Source organism: Peromyscus eremicus, chromosome X, assembly GCF_949786415.1.
Source record: "Peromyscus eremicus chromosome X, PerEre_H2_v1, whole genome shotgun sequence".
In the NCBI taxonomy this organism is placed as follows: domain Eukaryota; kingdom Metazoa; phylum Chordata; class Mammalia; order Rodentia; family Cricetidae; genus Peromyscus; species Peromyscus eremicus.
Window position 1 is genome coordinate 23,401,024 of NC_081439.1, and position 23,896 is coordinate 23,424,919.

General features: G+C 43.3%; 1 protein-coding gene across 3 annotated transcripts in view; it reads right to left on the bottom strand.

Moving 5' to 3' along the window:
• Gpm6b (glycoprotein M6B) overlaps nt 1-23,896 on the bottom strand; it is a 154,929-nt gene that overhangs the window by 17,036 nt on the left and 113,997 nt on the right. For all 3 annotated transcript variants that reach the window (XM_059250248.1, XM_059250247.1, XM_059250249.1), the window contains exon 2: nt 2,067-2,253. In XM_059250248.1, coding sequence (XP_059106231.1) covers nt 2,067-2,253 — 187 coding nt within the window. The remainder of the gene's footprint in view (nt 1-2,066; nt 2,254-23,896) is intronic.

Below are 23,896 nucleotides of genomic sequence, written 5' to 3' on the forward strand. Positions count from 1 at the left end.
GTTTCTTCACAATTACAACCCATAAACACTGAAACTTCAGAACTAAAACCAAAAAGGCCCAAGGAATTGAGCAAGGGGAAGCTACTTGAAGCACGTACACATGGCAGTGGGGCTTGCAGTTATGAGATCAAGTTTGAGAACTGTTGAGCTTCCACTGAGAATTGTGCCAGAGTAGGAAGACAGAGGGCCAGGGCTATGTTTCCAGAGCTTCCTCTTTGCTGCATTGGGATGCTCTGGGCTGAGTTCTCCTGCCAGAAGAATTGATGTAAAAATACTGTTCCTGTCGACTTAGGCTTGAGTGAGTCCTCCATAGAGGTGCCATTTCAAGGGTAAACTAGAGGATTCTTGTTACTTGGGAACAATGATAACTGTCTGGAAAGGTGCTCTACAGCATCAGCCTGTCACTGTGTTACAGTCCCCACATCTACCGCTACTCTGTGGGGTATGTACACCTTGTCATGTGCAAATGAGATTCCACTCAGGGCCTCAAATACCCACTACATTCTTGGCCTTTTCTTTTTTGTTGTATCATGGATCCCACCTCTCACCCCCACTCCACCCCCCCCCCACCCCCCCCACCCCCCCACCCCCCCGCACTGAGCCATTTCCTTTCTATTTCATGAAACAGGGTTCCATATTCTAGACTGGCCTCAAACTTGCTATGACTTTGAACTTTTTTGTGGGGGGTTCTCTGCATGACAGTCCTGGCTGTCCTAGAACTCACTTTGTAGACCATGCTCTCTTGCAGGCCACAAGACTATATCATAAAGATTCAGCTGTGTATTAAAGCTGAACTTTGACCGGCCAAGGGTCTGTCAAAAGGCAAAACCAATTATGAATATTTGGTGTTACCCAGCCTTTAATATTCCAGCTGTCTTCTGCTATGAAATCCTTGTGTGCCCAGACCTATTGGTAAACAGTTCAGCTCCCCAGACCTGCTGTACCTACCAAGTTACTAATTGCCCTGCTGAGTTTAGGAGCTGTCGGGAGACACATAGCTTTGTTTCCTGTGCTAATGAAGCTCAGACCATTCCCTCGCCTTGAGGAGGCCTAGTGGTTCTCCAGAGCATTTTGACTGAGAACAAAAGAGGTTTTTACATATCAAGGTGAGAGGTAAAACAACATTCCTGAGGAGGCAGGGAACAAGGTGCCCAGGGAAAGAAAGAACAGGCATTTTCTGTAGACAAGGACAGAACAGCATGGCCAGAGAGAGAAGAGAGGATGACAGAGGTTCCCTAGAGGGTAAGCAGATCTTGAGTAGAGTTTTCTGAGTGCCAGGAGTAGCAGAGATGGAGAAGAAGGATACAGAGGATGAAGATGAGGCTGAAAACATAGGAGTTAGTCGTTGGCAGGACTATGAGCTGGGGAACTGGACGGAACTGCAGTTATGGAGACAGGATTTCATCCCAGAGAAATAAAGTAGACGGATATAGAGCTTGTTATGTCTAGAGTTGTTCCTGCCTTGAATGCCTGGTGGAGCTATAGCTGAATTGATGTAATTTTGTTTTAGAGGAATAAAGTTAACAGACGTAAGAACATAGTGTAAGAAGATTTTTTCCCCTGATATCCCACGCTGGACATAAATAACAAAGCCCCCTTGGATCCTGGGGAATCAATAATGCTGGCCTTGAACTCACTGAGATCCGCCTGCCTCTGCCTCCCAAGTTCTGGCATTAAAGGTGTTCACCACCACCACCCAGCTGACTTTGAACTTTTAATATTTTAAAAAAGTATTCTCCGATAATCTCTTGTGTCATTACAACTAAATATGATCATGAACTTGAACTTTTGATCCTTCTGCTTCTACCTCCCGAGGGCTGGGAATACAGGCATACCCATTCTGTGCAGTGCTGGAGCTGGAGCTGGATCTCAGGATGTTGTGCATGGAAGGCATGTACTCTACCAACTCAGCTACATCCCCCTCCCTCGTGGACTTTTTTCTATCTGAATATAGCAAGCTTTAATCAAAGGTGTTGATTTTCTATTGAAGGACAGGGCAGTCTGACAAAAAAATCCACTAAGGTGGCTGCATCTTAAATCTATTTGTAAAGGGAAGGGATACTCACACTTCACTCAGCAAGGCATGGTCACTGGTGTTGGTAGAGAAGTGTTGCTCAAGAATTGCCACGGTGCCTGCGAGAGCCACATGCCCACAGCCACAGAACAAGGCGACTCCCGAGAAGCATAGGATGGTGGCCACCAGGGAGGCATAGGGAACTCCTCCCAGACACTTGATGCAGCATTCGAAGCAACCTAGACCAAAGAAGAAAAAGGAGGCCATAATGGGCAGGGATGCCTCTGGTTTTCATGTTTCATGAATACTACCATGAGCATATAAATTTCTATCCATCGCCCTTCTCAGCTTTATGACTAATATGTGAACATTCCAAGGACCACAGGGGCAGTTCCCACGGTCTCACATTCTGTAAGTGAGGACTCTGGCACTCCTAAGGGGAGTGTAGCTTAGCTGTAATCCAGAGTCTCCAAAGGTAGTGAGTGACAGCCATCAATTGTCAGTCATGAGATGTAACCTAAGTTACAAGCTTCCTGACTGACTATGAGGCAGAGGGGCATCTGCCCAAGTGACAATAAGGAGCACTCATTCCACTGATAAAGACAAAGAGAGGACTGCAGAGCCACTGTGGCTCCATGAAGAAAAGCCACAATCTGGCTTTCTCTCAACCCAGCCTTCTGGGGTTTCAAATACATCTACTGCTGTAGCACCCGATGGCTTTTCCCAAGCCCTTGATGTCCTGGGAGACTGGAAGAATCCAATGTGGTAATTAGACTGTTGCCAGATTTGGAAAAATACCAAGGGGATCATTTTGGGAAGGGCCTCTAAGGTACTGAAGTACCAAGTCACCAACATTCACCCAAGTGGGTCCACCCAAGTTTGCTTCAAAATGATAACAGAAATTACCTCAGCTGTTTAATAGAAACTCCCCCTCTCCAACCTGGGCAGCACAAGAAATTCATTTACAGTCATCCTCCTCCTCCTCCTCCTCCTCTTCCCCAGCTTCCATCTTAATACACATGCCACATGCTTAGAGTCAGAACTCAACCCCAGTAGGTGACAGTTAAATCATTGAAGGGGAGAAGAAACAGAAGAGGGAAGGAAAAGGACAAAATGAGACTCCATGAAGTGAAATGAAGGAGACAGAGCTAGACTTCACACTTGGTATAGAGAAGATGAGGCTTTTATCAACTTTGAGAAAATACTCATTTTTATTATTTTATGTGTATGAGTGTTTTACCTGCAAGTCCGTCCGTCCGTCCGTCCGTCTGTGCACTCTATGCATGCCTCATGTCGAGGAGGTGGTGAGCTTCCTTGTAGGCGCTGGGAATTGAACCCAGGCCCTTTGCAGCAAGAAGTGCTCTTAACCACTGGGCAAGCTATCCAGCCCCTTTATCTACGTTTTAAAGAACCTTTTCCTTGAAATGTCCATAAAGGCCTGTCTGACCTCCATAGTCAGGTGACATTTTTAGTTTAAAGACATTTATCTTCCAATTATCACAGTGCTGGCCTTGGGGATAATTAATGTCTGTAATTCTCCTGACATCCCATCCATGTTTATATTATCCAGACCCTCCAGTAAATGGCCTGTCAGGGAAAATCTTACTTTAAATGCATTACATCCTTAACAGCAATCAAGGGCAATTCATTAGCTCCGGGTAAGCACACTAAGCCGCTTAAAAGGCTTTCCCTCAAATGGTCTTCATAGGATTCAGGGATTGCAAAGCCAGCAGTCAAACCAGTGATGAACTTTCTTCAGATGAGCATCCCATGTGAAGATAATGTTCATTTCACTCTACCAAAGAAAGCGACTGGATTCTCGGCTTTCCGAAACTGCTCTTTAGCTCATCGGAAAATGCAAAATAGCAGGGTTTCCCAAGGATCCTGTGCATCCTCCTGTTTCAAAAAGATGACCAGCTTTATTCAGGAAGGTCTAACTCAGATGTGAAAAACCTCATAAAAGAACCAGTGCACAAAATGGTTCCAAGTTCATTATCAAGTTAATTCCTTACAGAGCTTTGCGGACATGGATGTTGGAACTCAGTTTTTTCGTTTGTTTGGTTTGTTTGCTTATTTTTTTGGTCACATGGCTTTCTGGGGACTGAGTGGAAGGGATGCAACTTAAGTCCAAATTCTCCCAAGGCTCCTAAATTAAGAGAAACCTACATCCTTGGCCTTGATCTGTCCCGAAAGATAAAGAAAAGATAGACCAGTGTGTTTTGGATCATTATCGACCTCCTCCTATTCTCAGTTTCTGTGATAATATGAAGAACAAGATGGATGCTTGCTGTTGTATCTCATCTTTATTAAACAGCCGTGTGGCTCCAGGACTGTGCCATCTGATCAAGCAGTCACTGGCACATGTGACTATTGAAATTTAAGTTATTTAAGACGAAGTAAAAAGAAAACTTCATTTCCTCAGTAACACCGGCCACGTTCCCTGGGTAACCACTAGAGCTAGTGGCTGCCATAATGGATGTTGTACATTAACGATGCTTTATTATCACAAAATTCAGACTTACCATTTATTTGCTTGTTTGTAATATGAACTGGGTTCTAACTGAACCCGATGAAATCACCTTGGATTTCATTCATTAGGTACCTTTGAAGATCTACTGGGTTAGCACCAGGTACACACATCTGAAATAAGATGCTTTCACCTTCAAAATCAGTCTGATGCTGCATCAAAGAATAGACTTCACTCAGGCATGTCTACCCTTTTAACACTGCAATACAACACTGGCATTTACAAAGCTCTCACTCAAGAACTGCACAACTGAATCACAAAATGAATTTAAAAAACCCCTCATGTTTTTGGTAACTTTTATTATTTTGTGTTGAAGCACATTCATGGCTATCCAGTGGTGCATAGCCACAGCTGGTAGCATGATGAGGGTCAGGACACAGACTATCAGAGGACCAGTGGAGAAAAGCAGAGAAGAGGGAGGGGTGCCAGAGGGAATGTAATTCAGACTGGAGATGGGGCAGTACGGCTTCATGCAGCAATGCCTCCCTCCCTCATGTGATGACCATGATATATAACCTGATAAAGGGTTCATTCATTTCGGGATATTTTGGGTGCATATGTATTTTTAACAACCCATATCTTTTCTTGTCATTTGGAGTTAGGGTTAAGTGTTACAGTATAGCACATTCATTCAGCCCTTAACAATGGAACACATCCTTCCAAATCCACAGTGGCTGCTCTGAAAGGCTCTTTTATCCAGAGGGTTAGAGTATTCTGCCTTTTTTTTCAAAGGAACTATCACAGCTGCTCCCAGGCTCAAAAACACAAGTGGGGTTAAGAGAACAATGCCGTCCAGTCCCAAATTCAACACTCGATCAAGGCTAATGTTGCTCTGCAATTTCTCGCTCTCACAGACACCATACACCGTGTGTTGTAGATCTAGTCTGGTAACAGCAGGGGAAACCAGAGATTCAGGAACTTGGGGAAATCACAACCACATCAGTGAATGCCAGTCTTGACCAACATACATTTCCAGTAGATGGCTTTATTTGTGGCTGGTAACCGTGACTCCTCCAGAACAGAAACCACATACTGGTCATCTTCATTCTATACACACAGATACAACTCTTACAGACCCTATCAGACAATATAATTAGAAGCTTGTGATATGTAACATGGAAAAAAAAAACTGGTTAAGAAGTACTACTACCAGGTGGACCTAGAGCTTTTTTTTAGCTTTGTTGGCCAGTTATCTAAAGATTTAAAATTCCTTGTGTGGTGAATATCCAGCTCCCCACAACTGGATTGCTCTCCGCTGTGTCTGTATCACCGTAGAAGCCCTCAACACTCATGGAAGCTCAACTTTGAGATCAGCTACCCTGATACAAGTTTCCTAATGGGCCAGTTCCAGCTGCTTTCTTGTATGACATGTCAAATTCCACCATAATGAAATCTAACTTCACAAAACAGTTCTTGATTTCGTCCAAGGTGGAGGAAGAACAAAGACCAAATTTAACTTCCTGCCTGAAACAAGAAAACTGGACAGAGTGTATGAAATAATATACGTATAAAGAGAATAGACAACAGTCTACGAAGAACTATCATTGGCTAATGACATGACTGCTAAATCATATCGAAGAAGCAGCTTTGACAGTACAGGTCTATGTGAAGGCACAGCTTGGTATTCACTTAAACTTCAAGAAGTCCCCTCCCTTAACCATTATTACAAGTGTTGGGGCCTTTTGGAAGATAGTCTTATTTATTGGAGCTGCTGTGAGGCAGGATTCTGAACCAAAGCAAGGATGGCCAGCCATTCCATGCCTTTCAAAGAGTAGACAGTGTTCACTGAATGCCTTTAGTGTCCTACGCTAGGTGCTGGGGACACAACAATGAGCTAAGATATGTGGGATCTATACTCTGTTGAAGTCTGCAGTTTATGGAGTGTGAGGAGGGTCACTAAACTATTTTAAATGAACAAATGTGAGGCAAATGAACAGTGGGGACAGCTCAGGTTTCAGGAGGTGATTAGGGAAGCTATCCTGAGCTTAAATTGGAGCGTGAGTTAGGTAAAGGGAGGAAAAGATGGGGAGGAAGAGTGATCCAGACAGTGAGAAGAACATGAAGGAATCACATTCAAAGGCCACCTGAAGGGCAAAAGAAGCCAGAAACAGTTCAATGAGAGGGTGGAGGGGTGAAGGCATGAATGTCAATAGGTGCTTGATCATGTAGGGTTTATCACGTTACTTGACTAATTCTGGAGTATGTTAAAAGATTTCTGCTGAGTGTAGTGGCACACTCCTTTAATTGCAGCACTTGGGAGGCAGAGGTAGGTGGATCTCTGTGAGTTCAAGGCCATCCTGGTCTACAGAGTAAGTTCCAGGACAGCCAGGGGTTTACAGAGTGACTTCAACAGAGTATAGATCCCTTGTCTCAACAGCCCTCTACCCACCCCACCCCCAGAAAAAGATTCTATTGACTGATTGATTAGATTTTCCCTGATTGTAGAGACCTGGAATGTTGTAGGTCCTGAACCAAATAATCTTGGTCTATCTTTAGCCCTTTTACAGACCATCACTGCCCACCTCTGTGTTTGCTATAACACTCATCTTTATGATTTACTAGGTAGCTCCTTTTGGAATATGCAAATAGATTCTAGTCTTTACCAACCCAAAGGGCTAAGAATGCCATCAGATAGCTTTCAGACCTGCAGCATAGATTTCCTCGCTTTCTGCAATCTGTTTATCTGATGTTCTCACCTATGTTTTTTAAAAAATCCTTTGGTTTATGAACGTTCTTTGCTTTCATGAAAACTATTGCCTTATTGGAATGTGGTATTTAGGGGTCTGAATCTGTGTTCCTGCGACATGGTTACTCATATTTGGCTCTAGAATGAACTATCTATCACTTTGAGGTATCAGCTGCTTTTCCGTGTCGACAAATGCATCCCCAGAATCATGCAAAGCCATTCAACATTTTAAAGCCGGGAAACAGATAGGGATTGTTCAAGATGACTCTGGCTGATGAGAGGAAACAGCTTCTACTGGACAGCAACAAAAACTTCCAGGGGTCAAGAAGAGATATGAGTTGGGCCCGGCAGTGGACATCTCTAATGCCAGCAACTGTGGAAGCTGAGGTAGAAGTGTGAATTCAAAGCCGGTCCAGGCTGCATTATGTGTCCATTGGCTCTCAGCCCCAAAGCCAAGAAGTGCTACAAGATCAGAGAGCAGAGGGAGAGGGAGGAAGCATGTGTTATTTGGAAGTGCCTTGCACAGGGTGGTTCTGGGAGGAGCAGCTGTGGCTTTGAGAAGTGGGGAGCTTGTGAGCTATATAGCTATGCAGAATCTTGGGTGTAGTCTCTACCAACCAGCTTAGTGCGTACTGCGCCATAGCGAGCACCCCTCTTCCTGGAGTGGTATGCACAGGTTGGAGAAGCCACTCTAGTTAGCTGTCGCATCTTCCCAGGATCAGATGTGGCATCCTGAGTCCAAGCGAAAAACCTACTTTCACACAGTGCTTGCCATTTTATCCCCTGAAAAATGGAGGCCCCCTAGGATCCAACCACAACATTCCAGCCACTAGTTTTGGGGCTAAGGAAGAGAAACAAAATGTTCTGAACTGTTCTGCTGTCTTGAAAGATTGCAACTACAGTGTTTTCTCAGAGACAAGAAAGTCCTGACGACCTCAGCACTTCTCACATTAAAAATACCTTTTACCCTGATGTGGGCAGGGGCTGAGAAAATAGATATGGGACCACGGGAGAAAGCTGACTTACATGCACCCCTCACCCCCACCAAGGTGCCAGGTGTGCATACTGGCAAAGGAAGTGGGCCTCCCTCAGATTCGGTCTAGCTCCAGGGTAGGAAGTCCCAGGCAAGTGATGTTTTGAAGTATGGGGGTGGCATTCCCTATCAGCAGAGCACTGGGTTGCTAAAAGCCAATGCTCATTAAGGAAGACTAATGTTTTGCTTCAGTACACTTGCAAACCCACAGACTTGAATTTTCCCAAGCTTCAAACCAGAATTCACAATATTAGTTACCACAAACCAGAGGGACAAGAAAAGCACTCCCTGCCCCTTGTTCTTATGGCTGTGATCTTATATTAAAATGAAAGAAAATCAATGCCAGGGTTTCAAACATATTTTTACTAGTAATTCTCAATCTCTCTCACCAAACTCCCAAATTTCTTTTGAGCTAATATCTTAAGCCTTCATTTAGCTGGTCTCTGTGTAAAGATAGTTTTAGGTTTGAGTCACACAAAAGCTCCAGTGTGCATTAGCCTAAGACAGTTTAAATATAAACCACATAGTAAGGAGAAAAAAGGACACATCAATGCCTCCAACTGTCAATGGCCATTTTGTCCCCAGCATCCCTAGAACCTTTTGTGCAGAACAACAGAATAAAACACCTTTTGTCCTCGGGCTTGCGGATGGCCGTTGCCATGGCTGTGAGTTCATAATGGCCAAGTGATTTGCCCAAGTCATCCGTGATCTTGGCTGCAGATTTAATACTGGCTCAGAAGGAGGGCCAGCGGGAACAAGGGCTCAGATTCTTCCCCAGGGAATGAATGTCACACACATGCATACACCATGCTCCCCTCTACTCAGGGCATGCCTTGCCCCTTTACTGAGCGACAAAATTCAAAAGGAAAGGAGCTTTCACAATGTTCAGGCCACCACTACAGGGAAACAGAAGCAGCTAAAAATCCTATGAAGTAAATGATAGAAGCCTCCTGGATGCTAAGTAGCATTCTTAAGAGAGGATGATTGTGCCCCGTGGGGACATCTGGCAAAGTTTATTGATATTTTTGGTTGTCACAGCTGGGGTAAAGGATGCTACTGGCATCTAGTGGGTATAGGTCAGGGATGTTGTTAATATTGTACAACATGCAAGACAGATTCTCACGACAAAGACTTATCAGGACCTGAATGTCAATATAGTCCAAGAGGAGAATGCCTGAGATACTATAAACAAAAAGTTACAGTATTTAGAGCACTGGTTCTCAACAAGGGGCCATCTTGCTCCTCAGGAGACACTGGGCAATGTCTGGAGATAGTTTAGGGTCAATTATGCTCAGAGGATGGTGCTTGCATTTGATGCTAAGGGTGAAGAACCCTGCTCTGAGGTTATAATGTACAACCTTGGTCTTAGGAGTTGACTTTGTCACTAGCTGTCTAAATTTTTTTTTTTAAAAATTATGTGTCTGTGTGTGTGCCTGTGTGGGTATGTGCATGTGAGTGCAGGTGCCCCATGGAGACTAGAGGCATCTGATTCCAGCAGCTGGAGTTACAGGTAGTTGTTGTAGTATAGGTAGTTGTAGGTTGCCTGATGTGTATGCTTAGGAACGAGACTCGGGTCCTCTGAAAGATCAGCAAATGCTTTTAACTGCTGAGTCATCTCTTCAGTCCTCAAATTCTCATTTTTTAAAAAAGTAATATTTAAGATAAAATTCACTTTGTTTAAAAAAAAAAACGTGCACAGTAGAAATATATGGGAATCCTGATGTCTAAGCTCCATTGACCTGGATTGATTAGATTGGAATTTCCAGTTGATAAGTAGGTAATGTTCAGAAACTAGAGTTTGTTGTTCAAGTCTTTATGCTTGCCCGGTGATTTCAATAGAAAATCAAGGATACAGAACACAGATCAACAAAGTGTCCATGGGGCAAATCTGGTTTGCTCTCCTTATAGCTACAAATGAAGAATGATTTTTACGTTTCTAGATAGTCAGTTGTGGTAGTACATGACAGAAACAAAATGCCAAAGAGGATGAAGCAGTAAGATCACAAGTTCAAGGCCAGTTTGGGCTAGTCCTTTATTCTGTGTTCATACTACCCCTAAGCGAGCCCAATCTTATCTAAATGGGGAAAGAGGAGGCTTGAAAAATATTCTGTGACATATGGGAAGTATATGAAATTCAAACTTGTGTATCCATAAATAAAGCTTTATTAGCACATGGCCACCCACATTCATTTCAGTCAAGTTCCGGAGGCAGAGCTGAGTGGTTGGCCATGGATATTACATCAGATCCTTTACAGGAAGAGCCTTCAAGACTCTACTGTAGAACAGTGGCTGGCAGACTTTACCATGCAGAACTCTGTCTAGGGGCTAGAGAGCTCAGGCAGTAAAGCACTTGCTGCTCAACCATGAGAACCTGAGTTTGATCCCCAGAACCTATGTAAAAATGTGAGGTGGGGTTTTATAATTTCAGTGTTGGGAAGGTAGAGAGCAGGTCCCTAGGGCTTGCTGGTCAGCCAGTCTAGCCTACTAGGAGAGCTCCAGGCTGAATGAAAAACCTTTTTTTTTTCAAATAACAAGGTGGATGGTACCTGAGGAATGATACCTGCGATTGCCCTCTGGCCTCCACAAGTGCATTCCCCTCAATGCACTACACACACACACACACACACACACACACACACACACACACACACACACACACACCCTTCAGTCTGTTTAAGTCCATGGAGATAACCAAGCAGCTGCTTTTCTGACCAGCTCCCAGAAGATTCTCTGGTGCAGGTCTGCCAGGCCCACCCTGAGTCAGGAAGGTAGAGTTTTTGAAAGGAGCTTGGCTGAGCCCTGGGAGATTTTGAGGCCCTTTCAGGAGGCCCACGAAGTCTCAACTCTTTCTATAACATCACGAAGGCGTTATTTACTTTTGCCACTGTACTGACATTTGCACAGTAAAAGTGCTGATGCCATAGCACAAAGCAGACACTGACTCCAAAGTGTAGTAAGCACATTCTTCAGCACGAAGCATCACAGCAAGAGAAAGAAAACTGTGGAGCTGGTTTTGTGTCAAAGCATCCTCAGTACAAAGAAGACGTCCATCTATCTACAATGCCATGTGTGTTAATATATGGGACTTTTATTAAATCACAACCCTGAGACTGCATCTTTGAATATTCTGCACAGTGAATGTGGAGGACGTGTTGGATGGATAACGCACATCAAGGGATGGCCATAACCTTCGGGAAAGTTCTGGTTCAGTTGTGTTACAAGCTCACCTAGCACCTTTTTTCATGGAACACTATTTTTCTTTTTCTAGAAAGAAGCTCTGACAGGCTGCAGTTACTCAGACATAGCTATTTAGAAGAAATTTTCTCGGAAATGAACTAAGTGAACAGCTTGTCATTTCAAAGAAAACAACTGATGGTATCCATTGCCAATGAACTTGGGGAAACTTGTACCTGCTACAGTGAGACTGACAGTTTCCCCAGCTCAGACGACTTCTTGATGAAGTCTTGGCAGTGATATAAAGATACAGGACTTTATGTGGTTTAATAAAACGTGTCAATATTGGGAATTCAGACATAGGCACACACACACACACACACACACACACACACACACACACACACACACTGCTAGTGTTTTCCAAATAATTGGTGTGCAACTTCACAAAAATCATTTCTGAATGTAAGTGTTAATCCAAGTCCAGGTTATAGCATGGGATTTTAATACATCAGGGTACAAAAGGACCATCAATACGGTTTCAGATTTCACATTGTGAACAGTCTTTAAGAAACTACAACTTGGGTAAGCAAGATGGCTCAGTGGGTAAAGCCGTGCTTGCTGCCAAGCTTGATGACCTGATTTCCATCCCTAGGACCCACATGGTGGAAAGAGAAAAATGACTTCTGCAAGTTGTCCTCTGACCACCCCCCAAAAAAGTATAATAAAATATTCTCTTACAAAGAAACTGAAACTTGAATCTTGTCATGAGCAGAAAAGAATTTCAAATTCTGTAATTATTTTAAAAGGCCATTGAAATTCTCCTCCAACCTCATGCTTGTGAGAGATGGAGTTTTCTTCATATATTTCAACTAAAATAAGACATGCCAAGATAGCACTGAATGAGTGTAGAGGCAGAGGCAGCATCCAGCTGCCTCTCACATTAAGTCCCGTATTATAAAGATTAAACAACAACAAATCTTTACTCTTCTCACTGAAGTATTTTGATTTGGAAAACATTTATCTTTTGAAGACACTATTTAGGATAACATAGGATGAGTTTATCATTGTTTTAATATGTAAGTTGAACAGAGGATGTAGCTCAGTGGCAGAGCATCTGCCTAGCATGTGCAAGGCAGCCTCGGGTTTCATTCTGCCCAAACCAAGAGTTTAATATTGATTATAATTTCTTATTTAAAAATACTAATACATATAACCAATACCATGAAAAGCAAAAGCTTTTCAGGGGGACTCTAATTTTATGAGTATAAAGGGGCTTAATACCCCAAAGTCTGAGAATCACCAATTCAGAGCACTATAAAGTATTATGAAAACAAGTAACTTACCGTCCAGTCCTTTCGACTCTCTTATAGACCTAGACATGCATGTTCAACCGTGTAATAATAAGAATACTAAGACTATTTCTAGTGTCATAAAAGTAATCATTTCTCAGTAGACACTTCTAAAAGTTTGCCCTAAAATCTGTTTAACAAGGAACTTTATTTTTTGTGGCACACCATAAAAATCTTAAAATAGATTAACCTTCAACATTTGTAATAATATGTGAGCAATGGAAACTAGGTGACCATATAAAAGTTAGACACGTACATGACTGGGAATAAACAAATTCAAGAAACAAATACTTGTTATCCACTTCTTTTGTTTTTTGATGGGAACTGGCTTTGGCTTTCCTAAAGATCATGCTTAATTAACACTTTGCCTGGTAAAGTGGGGAAGCAGGGGGTGAGGGAGACTGACACTGAGTGGGGAAAGCTAGCTCTAAGTCCAGACAACACTGATTTTTCAGAGCAGGGAGATCTGTGGGAAGTGAGGCTGAGGTCTGGTGACAGTCAACATCCTTGACCATTTGGGGGTAAGCGTCTTTGCTTTCCTGGATCCATTCATTGAGTCTGTTGATTTGCTGCTATTTCAGAGACATTGTGGCAGGGCTTTCAGGCGTTCCCTTCAGGACACTGATCCTTGTAGCCAGTGGTGAGGGAGCAACAGACAAGTATATAACTTTTAATTAGAATTAGAGGAGAGGCAACATAGGGACATGGGGAGTGAGAGAGGGATAGCTGTCCTTGGTTAGTAACACTGACAAAAGGGACTATGGATAGACAGAGTGTAGCTAGGCCTTGGAGAGCACGCATGTTCCTATGATAGGCGTTGGGGAAGGAATGCTGTATTAACGTGATGTGGGAGCCAAGGTTTAGCTGAGTTTCTCAAGGACACCAGGGTAGTGTTAGGAGAAGTTGGAAAGAAAGGCAGGTGGGCCCTCCTCCAACTGTAGGAGGCAGTCAAGCCAGCCTGAGCCTCTGCGCTTCATTTGCAAGCAGGAGAGGGGGCAGGTTTGTGTGCAGGCAAGTGACATGATCGGAGATGTGCTTGTGAGATTCATCTGGCACTGGTGTGTAGGCTGGGCCTGAGTGGGTGCAAGCTAAAGTCTTCAGCTGTGGGTGGAGGCAGAATCAGCCTTTCTGAGTTTTATTCAAAGGGGACAGGGCGTCTTCAAGGGAAGCAGGAAGGATGAAAAACAGACAAAGCCACAGAGCTATTAAGCAATCAATGTCACATGCCAATTTGTAGGAACAGATAAATGAGAAAGGGCAAGAGAACTTACGTGAAGCCATCTTTGTAAGGCCATTCTAGAAAAAGCCCAGGAATCCAGAGAGAAGGCAAAGCAGAGTTTGATTATGGGAGGGAGGAACAAGGAAGGGCTTGGTGATCTTTGGGCATGACAAAATATCATTGTCATACTTAGTACACAAGGAAGCCAAGACTTAACCCTTGAAATAGAGTCAGGGTGATGGTCAATCCTGACTGTCAACTTGACAGAATCTGAAATCACCTAGGAGATAAGCCTCTGGGCATGGCTGTGAGGGAGTTTCTAGATTGGGTTAACTGAGGTGGAAAGGCAGTATCATCCCATGGGCTGGGGTCCTGGATTGAATATAAAAGAGGGTGGGTGCAATACCTGCTTTAATCTCTCTCTGATCCTCGACTATGGGCGCAATGTGATCAGCTGTTTCATGCTCATGCTGCCATGACTTCTTTGCTCTCAATCTTCCTAATGCTGAGACCCTTTAATATAGTTCCTCATGCTATGGTGACTCCTAATGATAAAACTTTTTGTTGCTACTTTATAACTGTAATTTTGCTACTGTTATGAATCATAATGTAAATATTTGTGTTTTCCAATGGTCCTAGTCGACCCCTGTGAAAGGATCATTCAACCCCCAAAGGGTTCTCGACCCACACATTGAGAATTGCTGGTCTACACCTTCAAAGCATGAACTCAAACAAACCCTTCCTTTAGCTGTTTTGATTGGGTATTTTGTTGCATCAATGTACGCTTCCACCTCAAATCAAGGACTTTATTTCTTTACTTTATGGGAATAGGCATGGCTAGTTTACATAAAATTTTATAAAAACACAATGGGTGGTATCACAGCCCTCACAGAAATTTCCACTAATCACCCCCAGGAACCAGCGCAGGAAGCACAGGAAGGTAAGGTGAGAGAGTTTCAATCCCATGTGTCTCCTGCCAGGCAGACATTTCATCACTGGCATTATTCTTCTTAGGGCAAAAGCATCGTCCATGAAAGTGTCTAGACAAAATCCAAGCGTAATTTCAGAGAAAGGCTAAACCTGTCTAAATGGCTTTGAGAGACCAGGAGCATTCCATTTAGCATTAGCTGGCCACAGACACAGAAACTGGTTATGTGTGTGGCTAGGATGACCGAAAGGACACAACCTGAAGAGGTGGGATGACTCAAGCTGCCAGTGTTGTCTTCTCAGCTATGCTAAGGTATCTCCACTTATCGCCAAGAGGGTCAAAAGACGCCAGGGCAAAATTAAATAGTTACCACTGAAAATAATGCGAAGAAGCAGCAGCAGCAATCAGACATTACCACTGGCAAAAGACCGAGAATTACTCATTCTGGAATAATCTAAGCTTTGTTCCTAAAACTATCTGTTGTGCCTGACAAACAGCTCCAGATCGGCATCCAGGGCTGATGGAGTCTCTCCTCTGTTTTCACTTTCTTTGCTTGCCTACTCTGAGCTAAGGAACATCCACAAGAGTAAGAGGCCAGGTAAGCTAGCGCAGTGGGGACTCATTGGGCCACTGTGACACAAAGAAGTGCTGTTCATGTACTGGCAGAATAGCAGCCCCAAATTGTTTGTAAACAATCAAGAAGAGTTTTCTGGATATATAAGATGGCTGATTATGGTTTTTCTAAGTAAGCCATGGAATAGTTACCGTACGATAGACCACATTTTATAAAAATAAAAAGCAAAAGAATCCTGGAAAGCAGAGAACTTCGGAGTGCAAATCAGAGCTACGATATGCTCACACTGTCTTCACCTCCACTGAACCAGAAAACCTGAGTGCCTAGAAGCATATCATAGGTAGACAGCTTCCCCAGTTTCCGCTGTACACACTCAGAAAGCTGCTGCACCTAGACTCCAGGGAACAGAGTGACAAGTGCCATCAGAACCTACATTACATTATCACCCTTCCAATGACGGAGGAAACCCCATCACAGACAGGCACTGTGTTCCTGGCACATGTCAAAATAGTAAGAAAAGGATTTCTCTCTTGAGATACATTTCAAGTGTTTGAAGGTACAGAGTGGCCCTAAGGGACAGTAGCAACCCTCCTCCATGTCAGGCTAAAAGCAAATCCCGAGGGAGAATTTCCAAAGGTCAGCAGTAAAAGGGGAGGATGAACTGCCTCAGAGTGTGAACTGAATCACAGCAGTGACCTCAAGGTGCTTTCAGGCACTCCCCTCTCAGCACTCCTCCACCGCTACTTAGGGATCCATTCTTGGTAATGCAATTGTCAAGCTTGGCCATCAGCCCTTCCTCCAGCCTGCCTCTCCCTACATTCGCCACCCTGTTACACAATGAGAGGGCATGCTCCTTGTTTGGACTTCTGGACTTACCTATGGACATCTCAATCCAAGCATCAGAGTAGTTTGCATTTTTTTTTTGAGACAGGATTTCTTTGTGTAGCTCTGGCTGTCCTGGAACTAGCTCTGTAGACCAGGCTGGCCTTGAACTCACAGAAATCTATCTTCCTCTGCCTCCCAAGTGCTGGAATTAAAGGTGGGAGCCACCACTGCCCAGCATTTGGACAAAAGAAGAATTAGAGGTTGGTGAAGTAAGTGGATGTCTTTACTTCTCAGGTTGAAGTCTGAGCATCAGATTTACTGACAAACAGTCATTCTTAGTCTGTTAGTTCACAGCCTATGTTAAATAATCACCCCTGATACATAATTGATTGTATTGAGGAAGATAGGAGACACTTGGGTTTTTTCCCCAAGCTCCCATCCATAACTTTCTCCTCCATCATTCCTACTTGTGTGTCTTCATAAGCAGAGAAGGAAGAAAGATTGAAAACTGTCACAGAGCCAGGTCTGGTGACACACGCCTTTAATCCAGGCACTTGGGAAGCAGAAGAAGGTGCATCTCTATGAGTTTAAGGCCAGACTGGTCTGCATACAGAGCTCCAGGACAGCTAAGGTTACATAGTGAGACCCTGTCTCAAAAGAACTAAACTACAAATAAAATAAAATCAAACTGCAACAGCACTTGGGAGGTGGAAGCAGGAAGATCAGGGGTTCAAGGTCACTCTCATCTACATAGAGAGTTCAGGTCCAGCATGGGCTACATGAGACCCTCTCTGGGGGTGGCACTGGGGGGGCAGGTAATGGTAAGAGTAACTATCAAGTCTTAAAAATGTAATTTCCTTAGCAGTTATGGTGAAAAGAAAAGAAAGCTATGGAGGAAGGGTCAAGGCAAAAGATACTGGACGACTTTGATCTTTCTGGTGAGGAACAAGACTTGGGGTAAGGTGGTCTCTGTTAGTGACTGCATGGGTGAGAGAGGCATTTTTCTTTGGCAAAGACTTCTTGGTCAGCTAGTATCAACACCTCCTTGGCCTCCTCGGAGAGAAACTGAAAATTATGTAGGGAAAGGGGGGTGGAGAAAAGGCACAGGAGCCATATGGAATTCTCTATTTTTTCCCCTCATACCATCTGGTTTAGAATCTAAGTACAGGATGGCAAAACTGTGTTGATTTTGGAGCCAACAAAACCCGGGGAGACATCTCCTGTGGAGACAATGACATGGCTGGGCCAGGTCTCCTCCTTCTGTGACCTCATCCATCATATTTTACACTGTCCAGTATAATGTCACTTTAGATGCAAATGGGGCTTCAGACATACATCTGGCACCTGAGAAGCCAAGGATTGAGGTGAATGTATGCAAAAGTTAAAACACATATAAACCATTTTAGGATCTCGGAGGATCATTTTTTAAAATTAAAAGTTCAAATCAAGTGCAAAGATTTTTATTTCCCCTGGGCAAGAACCTGATAGCTGCCAGAATTCTTCCTTGTAATATCACCAGCAATGTGATACTACGGGCAGCCTGGACCTCTCCTTATAGCTACAATTTCAAAACGCCCCCAAAAGTAATTTTTAAATTGGGGCATGGAGGAAAGAAGGGCAAACTCGTGTTGGACTCAACTTCCCTGGTGCTGAACCTTGAGTTAATGGCCAATGGAGCCTCGTGGGCTAGTGACTGCAGGGGCAGTCAGACCTTGCTAGTGGGATGGATGGCACATCCTGAACAGGCACAGCACCTTCAAAGACCCATGTTCCTCAGGGCTCCCCAAAACAACCGATTTCAGGAAAGTCTTCGAAGCCCTGCTGTTTGTTTCTCAGCCGCAACCGCAGCTTCACTTGGCCCACATTCTCAGGTCAGGCTGTCAGGGGAAAAGCACACACATCGTGCTCTTCTGTTAAACTGCTTAATGCCTGGAGAACTCTCCAGAGCCACAGACAGAGGTATGTTTTCCTCTAGGAAGATGACAGTGTTTATTCTTTACCACACAGCTTAGTGTCTGGTGTCCAGGAATGACTCAAAGCTCTTTCTAGATTTCCAACTGCCTTGGTAGCATTAAACCTTTTTACATTTATTTATTTTTGTGTGTTACACACACACACACACACACACACACACACACACACACACACACACACTATGGTCAAAGGACAAATTGCACGAGTTAGTTCTCTCCTTCCACCATGTGGGTCCCAGGTATTGAACTCAGGTCGTCAGGCTTGGTAGCAAGTGCCTTTACCCACTGAGCCATCTTGCCATCCCCAACACTTATTCTTAAAATAAATACCATCCTGTCTCAAAAGCAGCAGTTTCTGATTCCTGGTGGGTAGCAATACTCCCTTTCTCTTTGCCCTTGAATTACATGTATCTAGTGGGATAGGCTATATATGGTCAAACAGACAAGCAAATAAACAAAACATGGCTTTCAGATATAAATTATATACTAGAAAACTTACTTTTTTAAAAGGTGGGGTCTTACTATGTATCACTGGAACAATGTTGCCCAAGTTATCATTTAATTCATGGTAATCATACTGATTCTGCCTCTCAAGTTCTGGGATTATGGATGTGTGCCAGGCTGTCATCTATTTTAAATGCTACAATTCAGTGGTTTTGAATTAATTTAGAGTTGTATAATCATCCCCACAATTTAATTTTAGAATATTTTCATCACCCCAAGAGAGATCCTCGGTGCTCATCTGTAGTTAATCTCCTCTCCATACTTCCTGAGCCCCTGGCAACCATGCTCTACGAAGTGTCTCTAAGGAGTTACCAGTTCTGGAAACTCGATACAAATAGAGTCTTATGGTGCTTGGGCTCCTATGTCTGGCTTCATTTATATAGCTTCATGCCTTTAATGTGTATTATTATGTCACAGTATGTAATGGTACTTCATTCCTTTTCATTGCTGAACAGGAGTACATTGTATAGTTGTATTACAGTGAATGGCACCAGCAACTTTTAAACCAAGATCCCAGCCCTCAACACCACGTTCTTTGAAGGATCGATGTTAAAGGATGCTTGATCGATTCTTGTTCACTTTATAGGCACACATAGAACAAGCAAGCACCTATGGGTTGGGGCTGTAGCTCTGTTGGTAGAAGGCTTGCCTAGCATGATGAGGCCCTAGGTTTGATCCCCAGCACCACATAAACTGAGTATGGTGGCATATACCTGTAATCCCAACCAGTACAAGGTCATCCTTCAGATGTTTAAGGACAACCTGGGATATATGAGCCTTTGTCTCGAAGAAGGAGAAGAAGAAGAAAGGAGGAAGAGAGGAGGAGGAGGAGGAGGAGGAAGAGAGGAGGAGGAGGAGGAGGTAGAGGAAGAGGAAGCAGCAGCAGCAGCAGCAGCAGCAGCAGCAGCAGCCACCCTATCAGTCCTGTGTGGAATGATGGAGTGCATGACCCAAGACACAGACAAAATGCAAAATTGGATTTCCTGATAATTAACCTCATGGTTCCATTTTAGATCTTAAAGGAAAGAGAACAGGTCTTCCATTCAACAGGATATTTTATACTATTCCCCAAGATGATTCTTTCTAGTGTCATTCACCACACTGCCATTCTTTGTTCTTTTTAGGTGTGCGTGTGTGTGTGTGTGTGTGTGTGCGCGCGCGCGCGCGCGTGCGTGCACTTGGAGACTAAAGGTTGATGCTGGGTATTTTCCAAACCTAGAGCTCACCAATTGGCTTTGAGCTCCAGTCATCTACCTGTCTCTACACCTCTCATGCTGGGATTACAGATGCACACTGCCATCTGCTTTTACATGGGTGCTGGGGATCTGAACTCTAGTCTTCATGCTTGTGCAACAAGCACTTTTTACATTGAGACACCTCCCCAGCCCCTACTACTGCCATTTCTGGTTGATCCCTGAAATAAGTACACAACTCAGTTGGGAGAAATGACATCACAGGTTGAGACAAAATGATAGCGATACTGTTACGCTTATTATTGAGTTTATCTGACCCACCACTGGTCCTTTGTATCACCTTTTACATGGCTTGAGCTATCATCCTACACTGAGCTAATTGAGCTGAACATTAAGGCACAGTCAGGCTTTGGGGATGGGGAATGGGGAGGTTCATACTGCTCAGCAACCTCTCTATCTCAAATCTCCAATTGACCCACACACATTTTGCTCAGACCTAGCCCCATAATGGCCACAGAGATGAGTGTGGACTCAAAGGACCTACCTTGTGGGGATTATATCCTAGTGGGATAGCTATCTGATCTTAATTTCACAAGCTTTGAGTTTTCCTTTCTTGCAAGTATGGGTTGATACTAAAGGAGGGTAGTTCAAAGCAGTACTATTGAAGAGACATATAGACATGTTCAAAACTTTCAGAGATGAGGCTCCTTGAGATCTCTGACCCAGTTCTGGTCCCTGTAGTGGGTATGTACAGACTTCTTCCCTCATTACTGATTCAGACATCTGAAAGTCTGTGGTTAACCCAAGAGCATAGCTCACTGTACACTGTTCCCTTTGATACAAAGAAGTGGGTTGAGGGAAGAGAGGGAAGGTGGAGAAAAATGGGTGGAATGGAAAGGGGGAAAGAAAAATGAAAATGATTAAAAAATTATTAAAGGGCCATTTCCACCCACACCCATGTCAACAAATGAATGTACCAAGCAAGACATAAAATATCACCAAACTGAAAGAGCCATTATAAATCACAATCAAGATAACAGTAGAGTTGTTTGTGGAATTCACCCCAAGGCTGTATTTACCTGGACTGCTCAAGGGGCCAGCCCTGTCCCCCAGGGTTGGCACGGGACGGTACTGATGGTTCTTTGAGCCTGGGTACATCCAGTGGTACCTGCCAATTTCCATTTCAGCTCTGCTGTTCACTGCCAATTTCAGTGGCAAAGAGTCAGTGTCTATCTCCAGCAAAGATTCTATTATCAGCATTTCTATTTATTCTCTTACTATATAGTAAAGGAAAATGGGGAGTTAAAAATATGCTATCAAAATGCAACCCTTCAGTACCAATTTATCAATTCAACATAAGTTTCAGAATCAGTTGGACTCTTGTCCTCCAATTTTGAATTTAACTTTCCACAAATTACCAACATTTTCTTTGTTTCTATTTTCTGTATTATCCCCTCCCCTAAAATGTTCATTGAGGATGATACTATTGGTGGTAAAAATGTGGTTTCTCATAATGTGTTTCTTTCTGTTTCTCTCCTGTTCAGACCAACACAACACTGTAATTATTGCCAGCTGTACACGCAAAGGTTCACAGTGGCTCACTCTCCATCATGCTGCCCAGTTCTTATTCTAGAACTCTGGAAATTCTTCCATGGCCTGTTGAATTCTGGAGGAAACTCCCATCCTCCCACTGATACCTGAGGTAGTCTCTATCACTTCATCTTCAGCTCAGGACATCACGGAGTCCAGAATATTCTGAATTGAATTCTGTTTCAGTAATCTTTCAGTGCATCATAAAGAAGGAATTGCTTGTTCATATGGTAACAAATGGTTTCCCAGGGACTCAGGTCTCTATCTGGTAATAGATTTCCCACTTATTAGGGGATTGGAGAAACAACAACAGTATTTCTCAATTTGTCTGGCATGCAATATAGGCTTCCAGTCACCGTTAATTGAATTCTAATTCTGACGTTCTTAAGAAGCTAAAAATGTCACTATGGGCCATTCATGCCTATAAATTCCATAAAATATGTGAAGTGGTGAGGTACAACAAAAACTTAGATATTAAATATTAAAAAAAATGCCTTTGGTAGGTAATGAGTCCATGAGAAGACGAGGTTCTAATGTTCCGAGTGGCACCTCAAATCATTGAAGCCCAGATAAATAAGCACACTGTGAGGCTAATAAATGCCCATCCTCACCAGATACACCACAAAGCTTACCAAGCCTTAGAAACATTCCGGTTCCACTCACCAGTCTCTGAAAACCCTCAAGAGATTTGAGACTGAGACATACTTTGGTTAGTGATGCTTTCAAGAAGAGCCTTTTGAATTTAAGGTCAGATAAAAATGTCCTATTAAAAAGGAAAAAGAAGGGCTGGGGTGTAGTTCAGTGATAGAGCACTTGTGTAGCATATGTAAGACTCTGGGTTAAATTTCCTATGCCAAAAAAAAAAATTAGGTAAATAAAGGTTCTCAAGTAAGAACAGAAGCATACCATGAAGCTATTTTTGCTGCTCCTGTTTGTGTTGTCAATAATGATGACAGCTATAATTTATGGAGTGCTTATGGTGTGCTAGCCACAGTGTCACACACGTGATGCCTGTTGGTTCACTAGCTATAACCGCCGTCGGAAATTATCATTCAATCTCGACAAGTGAAAAATGGAATTCAAGAAGAGACCCATCACTTGCCCAGGGACACAACCTGGAGGTGGAGCCCAGCTATGCAGCTGGAAAATCAGCCTCCAGAGGGTGTACTTTCAAAACCCTAGTATTAACCTCCCCAACCCTTCCCACCCCCACTCCCACACCCTTGGGGCCAAGTGAAGTTCTACCTTTTCCTATTTCTCAAGTTGTTAAGGCCAGTGAAAGCTGTTCTAAGGTCCATGTGAAAGTGAGCAGTACTTCTGTGGTTCCTAAAGAAATAGTCCCTGTCCCTTGTTAACTCAGGGTTCATAAAATTAACCCTGCTTTCCCTGGAATTAGATATTTGTCCTCTGGTGTTTAGGGCTGAGGGTATAGCTCAACAGTAGACCACTTGCTTAGCATGTGCGGTGCCCTGGATTTGGTCGTTGGTACCACCCAAACCCAACCAAAACCAAAACAAAAACTTCATCCAGTTTTCAAAAGCCGTTCTCTTAGACAAAGCTTATACTACATTCTCAGACAGAAAGAACCATAGGGTCAAGTCACCTCATAGTATAAGCTGATTTCCTTTTGGTGAAGTTGATTGTGAGCCCTTCTTCACATTGACCTCTCAAGTAAAAAGATTTTAAGTAGTTTAATCTCCTTTGATAGTTTTTCTTTTCTTTTCTTTTTGTGAGTGTGGGGGACGGTGCTAGAGATTGAACCCAGAACATCATGCGTACTAGGCATGTGTTATATCATTGATCTACCCCCACAACCCTCATCTTGTTCTAAATTTTATCTTTCTATGTGCAGCACACAATAGGTTCCCAATAAATGATTGCTGGATGAGTATTTCATTGAAAGCGAAGGACCACCCTAGGGCCCTATGGACCCCCATCATGCTGACTTTCCTCTTAGTCAATAAAGTCTGACTGGAACATTGTCACATGAACATGTGTATATAATATCTATGGCTGCAATTCAGAGGGACTGTCTATGCATAACCTCACATGGATGGAAATGCCTGATTATCCAATTGTGATTTTATTTTAAAATTGCTTTCTCTGTGTGTGTGCACATGTATGCACATGCGCAGGCTTGAAAGTATGTTTGTGTATCACATGCAAGTTGGAGCCCACAGAGGTTAGAAGAGGCCACCACCATATGGGTACTGGGAACCAAACCCTGGTCTTCTGCAAGAGCAGCAAGCGCTCGTAACCACTGTGCCTTCTCTCTAGCCCTCAAACTGACAATTTCTCTGAGAA